Source organism: Vigna unguiculata, chromosome 9 (assembly GCF_004118075.2).
Source record: "Vigna unguiculata cultivar IT97K-499-35 chromosome 9, ASM411807v1, whole genome shotgun sequence".
NCBI lineage: Eukaryota > Viridiplantae > Streptophyta > Magnoliopsida > Fabales > Fabaceae > Vigna > Vigna unguiculata.
In genome coordinates, this window is record NC_040287.1 from 26050764 (window position 1) to 26062219 (window position 11456).

An 11456-nucleotide genomic window follows, 5' to 3' on the forward strand; every position below is an offset into this window, starting at 1 on the left:
AATTATCTCTGCATATTAAACAACATCACACTACTTACAATATGATTATCAATCTGTTTTCTCCTTGGACACTTGTGTGTTAGAGAGTCAAGAACATACAATTTTCTTGATTCCCAATGAAGAGCATAACACCACCAATGGTTATCATGAAGAACAGGTGCCATCAATTGAAACAAATTAAGGAAATTAGAGTAAAATAATTGAAACACACAAGGTGTCTATAACCACAACAAAGAGCATTCAGAATACTCACAAATTTGGTTGTGAAGACATCTTTTATAGAAAGAAGTTGATGTGCCTGTTAACCTTCCGCTTAGCACAATCTTGAATGACCTTATCTTGGATAAAATATAAATATAATTAACTTCGGCATATGAATTTCAAAAGTTTATAAATAAAGCAGTAGACGTACCATGTAAGTTTGACTAAAAATAACTGTATTGATGCTCCCTGTCAAACATTTTTCCTTGTATATGAAGTGGCTAGCTACAAAGAAAATAGACTACATACACAGACAAGCACAAAGTAGTCAACATAATCACTTCATGTTAAAATAACTTAACTCACCAACCTTACCATGTTGTCAATCCATTCACGAGGCGCGAAGTTTCTTGTTTCACTACTCGTGAGTATCTGGTCATTTATCTCAATATATATACATCTTTAATGAGAAAAAAATTTATATTAAAATTATGAAAATAACACCGACAATAACGAAAATAACTTAATTCCCACCTCACCGCTTTTGTTTTTATAACTTGGTACAAAAATAACTTCTCCACATGAGGACCAGGTACTTTAGGAAAAGGACTATTTGGTTTCATGTATGGAACAATAGCTAAGAGATCATGATTGTGATCAGTTACTTGAATGTCCATTACCATTTCTTCCTTCAAGTTGGCATGTGTCACTTCAGAATGGGACGCATGGGCTTTGTCATGAGTTATCTGCCCCAAAAATTATATGTGTTACATGTGTCTTAATCAAATACAAAATGTTCAAAAGCACACACGTGTGGACCAAAAGTGTTTTCAGCTTCTAGATTGCCTAACTGTTGGGAAACAAAGGTTAGTGTCTCAACAATTATCGCAACATCATCACTAAAAGTCGCATCATCAACGACCTTCTGTTCATTGTGAATTTCTTCTTCTTCACCAATTTGGGCAGCTTCAACATTGATTTCAGGTTCAGTGCTTATGGTCGGATCAACAGTCGTGGGAACTTCACCACTCATGTCTGCTTCAACAAATCGACCACTTTCATCACCAATGGCAGGTGCAACACTAATGGCAAGGCCAACACTGATTGCAGTTGCCGCAATGATTAAGGCTTCAGCAGTTGTTGCAGCTCCAACAATGGTGGCAACTTCACCACTTGTTGTACCTAGAGCAGCAGTTGTCTCCTCAATGCCAAAATATGTTGCTTCAGCACTTCCATCACCTTCAACACTTTTAGACGTAGTTGTTGCGCCAATGTCCTCATTATGAATTGTTGAGGTTCCGCCAATTTCAACAGCTTCAACAATTGTAGTTGTTGCACCAACCAACATCTGCTCACTATGAATTGGGGGTTCTAAATTGCCACTGTTGTCAGATTGAATGTGACATCCTTTTACTACAACCCTGCTGTAAAATTCTATCTTCATAAACTCTAATTCTTGTTTCAATTCCAACAGCAACCTCGTATAAGCATTCAACTTGTCTAGCGATTCGCTTTTCTTTTTATTTTCCACTGGACGTGCCTTATCAACCATGATAGGAAGATTCATTTCCTCCTAGGTTAACCCTCAATCCAATGCAACCTGCAACAATACACAATTGGGTTCCAAATCCCAAGTCAAATTTATCATAAAACAAAATAATAAAGTAAATGTTCATATCACATATCATGGATTTGCACTTTGAAACACATGGGTTCGTAGTTAAATGCATTGAAGGCCTATTAAAGTTGTTGTTGTCAAATTACAACGACTACAATATGTGCAAATAATATTACATGGGTTGACAACTATCTAATGTTATACAACCAAATACTTTATTTTGTACAACTGCAAACACAATAATGCACTCTCTATATTCCACAATGCAATGACACCTTATTCTAAATGCTGAATAATTAAATGCTAAACCCAAACTTTTAATTTTTGAACTACGAACGTCATAATTTTCTGGATTACCTAATGTGCAAATCAATACCATTGGATTGGCTGTTATACACTGCATACTTAGCATATAAATTTTTTTTGGGTGCTTCTTCTCACTCGTAAATGTATTTCAATTTAATGCACAAATATATAGAACATAACACTTGATTGCGTTCAAAAAACTTCACACTTTTTTCTCCTCGCATTCTGAGCAACAACCAAGACAAATATTTGGGGAACATTACTCTACCGATTATATCTCCCAAAGAAAGCCTCTGACAAGCCCAAACCTTTTACAAATATTGCATTATTAATACACGTCACAAAACAAAAAACATATTTAAATTATTGAAATTGAAAAACACATATACCTGAACCACAACAACTAAACTCGACACAAATATCGTGTGGTCATTTGCCCTCTCTTTGTAAACTATTGATGAACGATTCAAAGAAGCAATGAGGAAATTGTGAACATAACTCACCCACCAATACTTTGTCAAGTTATCTAGGTTATCTAATAACCTAAAAGGCAGGTTTGTGACAGTCCTAAAGGTCCTAAGGAAATACAAAACAACAAAACATAAAAATCCATATAGTCGGTAAACACTCTCCACATGATCTGCTTCACTTACCAACTCCTGCATCCTTTCAATAATGTGTGTGATCTTTATTTCCTTAGAAGGAAACGACAACCTCACTTCCCCGCACAACTCACTATCAAAAACATCATCGCATGTTACACTCTACCCCAAACATATACTGACATCTGAACAAACTTCACCAACTACTGCCTAATTTGGATGAACTCCCCATTGGGAACCCATCAACTAAGGACCTCTCTTATCAAGGCATAGTTGATATTCAACTTCATCTTTAGCTGCAAGCAAGAAGAAAAAGGTGTTAATTCAAGTCTTGCACGATGAGTACTGCTTAGTAGTGCATTTGCTTCGACAATGTATTTGGTTTGGCATCTATGCTCAATGCGAACCTAAAAAAATGTAAAGAATTCAACTTACAATAACCAAAAATGTAAACAATATCATAAATCTAACAATTTAATGCATAAATTCATTATTTAACTTACCTCCTTCTTATCAGAAGCTTTCACATAAGTCACAGATGCTTTCTTTCTACTCCTTGATGGTTTTGCTTTACTCACATCCTTCTTCATATTTTCTATTGAAGGGTTTCTTTTTCATTTGCCAGCCATTTCCTTTTGAACAAAAACCAAATCAGTAATATATTCACCTTCCAGCCAAAATCAAATTGCAGGCAACAAGCAACACCACATTTATAACCAACACCCACAACCAAAAATATACACTAAAACTCACTTTCAAATATATTACTTACCTCCCAACAACTTTCTGATCTCCCAAACGTAATGTCGCTCCTACAATATCCATACCAATAACTACAGTAGTGGAAAAATGTGTCCTTTCCACGAAGGTTGAGAAGACCCATTACCCACCAACATTTTCCACCACTTTGTAAACCTATAGCTTCTCCACCAACGACAGTGTCGCCAACAACCACAACGAACGGGGAATGAACGAAAAAAATGGGGTTCAGTTTCAAGGCAAAGCAATGAGCTTATGGGGAAGATGAAACTAACGTATGAACTGCAGCTTGAGGGGAAGACGAAACTATGTAACTGCTTTCCCACTTTATAACTTCTACAACACTGAATAACTACTCTTCACTTCTCTCACGAACACGTAAAACTTCTCTCTCTTGCACACGTTCATTCAAAAACATGGCCAACGTGGAAATAAAGTAAAAAAATTAGAATTTAAAAAAATATTGTCACATCAGGTAATGAGAGAAGTTGTAAGATTTTGTTAATTACTATATCATTTTATTTATTGTTCATGTCTCATCTTATCAACTTAACAAAAGGGGTGATCTGAGAATTTTAATCTCCTTTCAACTGGTGAGGCAACACACCCAAGTCATATTCAACCAATTTTTGAACCTTAAACCTTATATATTTCTATAAGGTACTATAAAAATATTGGTTTAATGAGTATAAGAAAAAAAAGGAAATATAATAAGAATATTTTTTTCTTAATTAATTTGAATTTTTAGTAATATTTTTTTCTTAATTAATTTGAATTTTTAGTTGAGTTTTTAATGAACATATTTGTTTTATTAATCACTAAAAAAATTTATATTTATTAATTAAATTTTTATCTTTTAATTTTTCTATTAGAAAGAAAATATGAAATTTTATGGTGAATATAAAATTATATGATATATATATATATATATATATATATATATATATATATATATATATATATATATATATATATATATATATATATATATATATATGGGTGGAAGATAGTGTTGACAAGGGGAGTCGTGGCTCCCCCAATATTTTTTTTACTTTATTTTTTATATATTTAAAAAATAATAATATTTATGTGTTATTGTTTTATTTATATTAATTTATTTTTATTTTATTTTTTATATATTTTAAAAAAATATATTTATATATTATTACTTTATTTATATATTGTGAGACCCCTTTTCTTTTTATTTAAGCTCTAATATGGTTTGGGCCTGACTTGGTTAGAGAGCCCAAGATCAGCCCATTTGGGATCCCAAGACCTCTCTCAGCCCACTCATTCTCATTCTGTCTCATTTTCAAAAAAGAGCTCCCTTACTCCCTCTCTTTTTCTCCAATGTTTGATTGATGTGGCACTACTATTTTTTACACTGCACATTTTTCGTAAAAAGAAGGTTCATACTTCGTTAACCGTTAGATCGAGCTGAAATTTTAACGGTTGATCTTTAACACATAGTTCTTGACTTTGATCGGTCGGATTTTAAATCGGAGCTTTGTAGTGATAGCAGTTTTTATCGCGGTCATTGTAGTTTGGTTGTTGACAACACTGCACACTTTTCGTAAAATGAAGGTTCCTACTTCATTAACCATTGGATCAAGCTGAAATTTTAATAGTTGATCCTTAACACATAGTTCTTGACTTTGACCGGGGAAGCGTCTTCTTTTTTTGTTATATATATTATTGTTGATAATAAACTTTATATTACTCTTTCATAGATATTATTGTCATATTGTTTGGAGCCTATTGTCATGAGTGTTTATTTTGAACAAAAAATAATGTAAAGAAATTATTTTTTTAATTAAGAAAATCAATTTATATATAACAAATATAATTTAACATCCCTACAATTTTTGTTCAAGTTTCGCCAAAATATATATATATATATATATATATATATATATATATATATATATATATATATATATATATATATATAAAAGGATTGTAAATGTCATCGCTATTAATACTTTTTGTTTTATTTTAGCGCAACCTTATTTGATATTAACCAAACAATTCTATATTTTAAAATATTAAAATAAGTAAAAAAAATATGTTTAAATAAGATAATTTTTAGGTCATCAAATTAATTAAAAAAGTCAGTAAAAACTCAATTGAAAAATATAAAAATAGTGAATATTTAACTAAAAAAAATATTTAAAACTTAATTATATATATCTTTTATAATTTTCTAAAATGATAAGACCAAAATAGAAGAACTAAAATCACAAATCAAAATTAACTAAAATTATAAATTATTCTAGAAACCAATAATCTAGAACAGAAATTTCCTGTCAGTTTATAAAGTGTGTGATTTGGCAAATTGAGGAGAAAAGTCAAACTGAAATGGGCATAGGAAATTTTGGTAGGGCATTGAATATATTTTGAACATGTCAGTTTCGTGGGGCTGATGACTGTGAAATTGTTTCTCTTTCTTGTGAAAGTATGAGACGAATGTGAAGTATTTTCTGGTTAAGGATTTTGAGGCTTTTGTCGGTATACCACGATATTCAAACAAATCCAATACTATTCAGATAATACCTCCAAGAAACGTTTAATTCATGACTATGAGTTATATTACTTTAATTCTTTAAAGATCAATGACAAGAGCTTTTAGAAATCTTGCACCCATTATTAACATGTGAACATATTCCTTATTAAAATAATTATAATCATATTTGTTCTTACAAAGATGAAATGATATCACAATATTATGTCTTCAGATTTTCTTTTTAAGATAATATTTTTTTTTAATTTGATTTAGATGTTTATTTTATTTGGTAAGTCAGGTTAATGTTAACAAATTTGATCCAATTTAAGTGTTAGCAGCGAGTCCTGCATTGGATAATAATGAAAAAATTAAACATTTTAAAAGAAAAAAGACTCAAACTTATTATCTTTAGATCGAAGGTAGTATCATGTATTTTAGATGTTTATTTTATTTTGTAAGTCAGGTTAATGTTAATAAATTTGTTTCAATTCAAGTGTCAGTGAGTCCCATATTGGATAATAATGAGAAAGTTAAACATTTTAAAAGAAAAAAAGACTCAAACTTATTATCTTTAGAGCAAAGGTAGTGTCAAGTCTTTTATATGTGAGTTTGGCTTAGGTATCATTTGTTGTTGTGTCTCTTTTGGGAAATCCTAATCAAAGTCGATAGTTTAATTTGATGATTGGATCAGATGAATACAAAATAGGTGAAGAATTCACCCTTAAAGGGAAGATGGTTAAAAATTCAAATGAGTCTAAATCTTATAAAAAATATTAACACAAAAAATAAATAGGTTGTGAAAATATAATTTAATTGAAAGTTGCTTATAAATTATATTAACAAAAATAAATAAATATGTTATGAAAATATAGTTTAATTGAAAGTTGTTTATAAATGACATATTAGATGTAAGGTCCAAGTAAATAACTAAGAGTACAAGTGGTCTCTTAGGTGAATTTGAATATTTTATTATTAAAGTGTCAAGCTAAAAAAAAAGGAAAATAGATCATAAGTCCAAATATATGAAATTACTATACAAGTAGATTATGATTATCTAAACAATGTAGTTTATATTTTTTTGAAATTATTGAAAAAACTAAACTATGGTTCAATTAAAATTATAGTCTATTTTAGTCTATAGTGAGATGGGACTACATATATCATTTACTATAATAAATTAATTATTTTCTTTTTCATTTTTTCTATTTTATTAAAATTTATATCACATTTATATTACTTCTTTTCCATTTTCTATTATTAGTCAAATCAAATTGATGTTTTGGTGGCGGGCTTAGAAAATCTAATCATAATAATTTTTCAAAACGACTTTTATAAGATTAATTCCAAGGGGTATTTGAGTACGAGTGTTTATTAAAGTAAGGTGAAAAAACAGACAATTATTGTCTCCATTTAACAGTTTAAAAGAATTCTCCTATTTATTTGTTAAATTCGAAAATTTCGATATTATTCACTCTATCACTCAAATGGAGATTTTTTTCCCCATGTAGCACGCTTTTTCTAAAATATTTTCTGGATAGCACACTGTATACAATATTTACAAACATAGCACGATTTTATTTTATGTTTAGAATTCGGTTTCCGGGCAACCGAATTCTCAATCCAATTTTACAATTCTTTTTTGTTATACTAGTCAGAATTCGGTCCCTAGGGACCCGAATTCTGTACTGTTTTTTTTTTTTTAAATATGGAAAGATAAAGTTTTTTTAAAATAAATATAATTAATTTTTATTTTTCTTATTAATAAAATAGAAATCATTAAATAAATTATTTTAAATAATAGAATTATAAATGTGTTATTAGTTATTAGAAAAAAAAATAATTTTATTTCTTTTTGAATTTGTTGATTTTAATATTGATATAATTAATTTTTTTTAAATAGATAAGAGTCAAAAAAATTAAAAAAATCGAATTAGTAATGTTTTATTAGTTATTTGAGGTGTTATTTGAAAAAATAGTAAAATAAAGAATAATTTATTGTGTTTATGAATTTGTAAATTAAAAAAATGAATTTGTATTGTACAGTAAGAGATTTTATTTGTAATTTGAAAATATAAAATTCAATTTAATTTTAAATTTTGTTTCATAATTTGTGAAGTATGATTTTTTTTTAATGTGTTAACAAAAATTGGAATTATAAGCTTATTTTAATTTTGGATAATTGTTAAAAATTTTATATTTTAAACATTGTAAATTTGTCTAAATTAATTTAGAAATGAAGGAAATAATTAAAATAATTTAAAACGATTTTATTATTATATATGAAATTAATTTTTATATGTTTTTGGTTTATGTAAAATAAGTAAGAATAAAAGATAATAAGCACTGCACCTGATGAGTGATCTTTATTATGTGTTGCAACTTTAATTATTTCGCATGTGATATGTCAGGTTATAATAAAAAGCACTGCACCTGATGAGTAGCATGCTCTAGTCAATGTCATCACGTGAAAGCAACATCACAGACACAGTTCATATACACACTGCACGATGAATTCTAATCAGACTTTATCCCACTTTACTTTGTCACGTGAACCCACTTTATTGCAGGGGTCAACATTTTTTTTGACCATGAAGTAACCAATCCGCTTATAAATTATTAGGTCGTTCAGTTCACAACCATAACTGCTTATTACCAAAACAAGGATGGTGCTCCATCACGAAAATAACATTCACAATAGTTTTCTTGTTGTTGTTAACTACGAAGGTCGCATTAATTGTGCTTTTTATGTGTCAACTACTATGAATTTACAAATGTTGAAAGAAGAAATTGCAAGCTATCGTTGCTGCAGCCAAGGAAGAAGAGTCAAAGATGTATGGTTTCACAAGCCTGTGTTAGGACGTTGGGACCAATATGAAACAATTAAGCTCCTTACAGATGATGATGTTCGCGACATGGTTGCCTTCTTCCTTCCACTCCCACATGATCTCCCAATGAAGCTTTCCGTGACCCTACATCCTGCTGAAGGTGACAATTTGGATGCAACAACCTCAACTTCAACCAGTAATGTCGATGACTAAGGCTTAGTTCGTTATGTGTTTATGGAAGTCTTTAAATTATGTGTAGTAATGTTTGTCATAAGTACTTAATTTCCAATAAAGACTTAGGTGTGTGCAATGTAAAAAAAGTATTTGTGTGTAATGGAACTTTTATTGAAGTACTACGTCATAGTATTTGAAGGACATTATCTACAGTTTAATATTTGTTGTCGTATCTTAAACTTCTGTCATTGATTCGATTCCATAAGACACTATTGTCATTAACACAAGAAATATAAATTACAAAGTCATTCACTTGAATTCGGTGTACACCCCCGTTTACACCTAAGCACCTATTGTCCTTGCACATTAATCCCTTGTCAGATTGACATTAATGACCCTTTATTAGTACTGAGCACCTATTCTGAACCTAATTTATGTAAAATGAAATAAAATATGTTGGTATTCACAAATATTTCGTTGTTTGGGCCATAGTTCTGAAAAGGTCTCTGCACTGTGTAGTCAACATCATGCAGGCTTTAGTCAACCTCATGCAGACTTTAGTCACCATCATACAGGCTTTAGTCACCAACATCGGCAGGCTTTAGTCACCATCATGTTGTGCAAAAAACGTGTAAGGAATGTGATTTGTTTGTGTAATCCAACGGTTAATGTTTTCCTTTGCAAGTCTTGAGTCGTCTATAAATGTCGAATGTTGTTGTTTTCAATTCAAGTTATCGTAACCAAATCTACAAAGAGTTTATCAAGATGTTGTTATGGAAACAACAACAACACAGGGCCACATACATTTCTGCTCGGGTATGTTAATTGTATTTTTAATTTACACACGTAATTATTAAAAATAATCACATCTTTTTCTTTTTTTGGTTTAGGACACGGAAGGGAGCATTGTGTCGTCTTATTGTCACTCAATGCCAGAACCTCATCCAAGTATTGTGCCTGTAATACAAGAAGCAGGGTTTGGCGGTGTGGCTAAATTGCGACATCTAAAGATTGACCATGGTTTAGTCACTGCCTTGGTTGAAAGATGGAGGCCTGAAACACACACATTTCATTTTCCAACTGGAGAATGCACCATAACCTTGGAAGATGTGTCACTTCAATTGGGTCTTTGTGTTGACGAACATCCTATCATTGGTCCAACTATGTTGGATTAGGACGAGATGTGTGATAACTTATTAGGTTTAACACCAGTAAAGGGGGAATCCATTGTCGGTTCTATGATAAAACTTAAATGGTTAAGGGATAATTTGTTGCCTATAGATGAAAATTCTAGTATTGAGGTCATTCATGCACATGCTAGGGCCTATATATTAGGAATCATAGGTGGTGTTTTAATGCCAGATAAAACTAGAAATAAAGTACATTTAATGTACTTGAACTACTTGAGTAATCTTCGAAGAACCAGTAGATATAGTTGGGGTTCAGCCTGTTCGGCTGTCTTGTACAGGGAGATGTGCAGAGCAACCGATGCACGTGCAAGGACTATGGGTGGATGTGCTTCGTTGTTACAATCATGGGCATGGTTTCGCATGCCTTTTCTTGCACCCATTTCAAGAGTTCCACCAACTTTCCCGCTAGTTTGCCAATGGAGCGGCGGTCGAGTATTGAACTACAGAAATGTCTCCCACAATGATTTAGTCGGATATCGAGCAAGGATAGATCACATGCAACAAAATCAGGTAACATTATAGATTTGTGTACTGATAAAGTGGTTGTAACTTAATGATTGACATTTTCAATGATTGTTGTAGTTTATTTGGGTTCCTTATGAAGGATTGGGCTCTATCATTGATGTTGGAGCATATCGCGACCAAGCAATATGGACATCATGCACAAGTTTAATTTGTTTTGCAATTGTCGAATGGCACCAGTCGACAGGGTCAAGTTACAATTTCGCCTATCACAGGACATCCCTGAAGAACCCAACAACCTTGATCATTTACATAAAGTAGACATGAGGGGGCGACAAGATGAGAACTGGGTTACTAGACATTCGCAATGGATACAGGTATGGAATAACCGGCGTGACCTTACGTTGACTGGAGTACCGATGCTTGGCCCACTTCAACACACAATGGAGTACATGTCATGGTATACTTCAAACTCATTTTTATATTTGTCGGTTCCACAAATGTTAAATGATCCTAGAATGCATCGTCAATCAACATCGACAAATGTCCGTCCACCACCACAAACTACGCATGACTTAAACACTCCTCCTCCACCACAAGGTATGGAGGGAACAAGGAATTCAGTTTCACCAAACTCAGAACTAGGCATACCAAGTATGTTTGCAGCTTATGATGAAACTCCACCTTCTGCACAACCGTGGTTGCATACATATTCCCAAAGTCCAAATTTCTTTGAAGGTCTGCATCAGCCACAACAAGACTCAGTTTACTACGTCCACAATCCTTACACACAAGCATCATCATCTGCTGCAAATG

The 11456-nt window shown here is 31.7% G+C and overlaps 1 protein-coding gene across 1 annotated transcript; it reads left to right on the forward strand.

Annotated features, from left to right (window-relative positions):
- The first annotated feature begins 10169 nt into the window (after nucleotides 1-10169).
- LOC114163604 (protein MAINTENANCE OF MERISTEMS-like) lies at nucleotides 10170-10851 on the forward strand. The gene is made up of 2 exons (XM_028047910.1): nucleotides 10170-10688; nucleotides 10783-10851. Exons 1-2 carry the CDS (start codon nucleotides 10170-10172, stop codon nucleotides 10849-10851), a joined length of 588 nt encoding a protein of 195 aa, XP_027903711.1.
- Nucleotides 10852-11456: the final 605 nt, after the last annotated feature.

Coding starts and splice junctions, on each gene's coding strand:
- LOC114163604 (XM_028047910.1), top strand. CDS start 10,170: ATGTGTGATAACTTATTAGGTTTAACACCAGTAAAGGGGGAATCCATT. Junction 10,689..10,782: donor ATCACATGCAACAAAATCAG/GTAACATTATAG, acceptor TTCCTTATGAAG/GATTGGGCTCTATCATTGAT.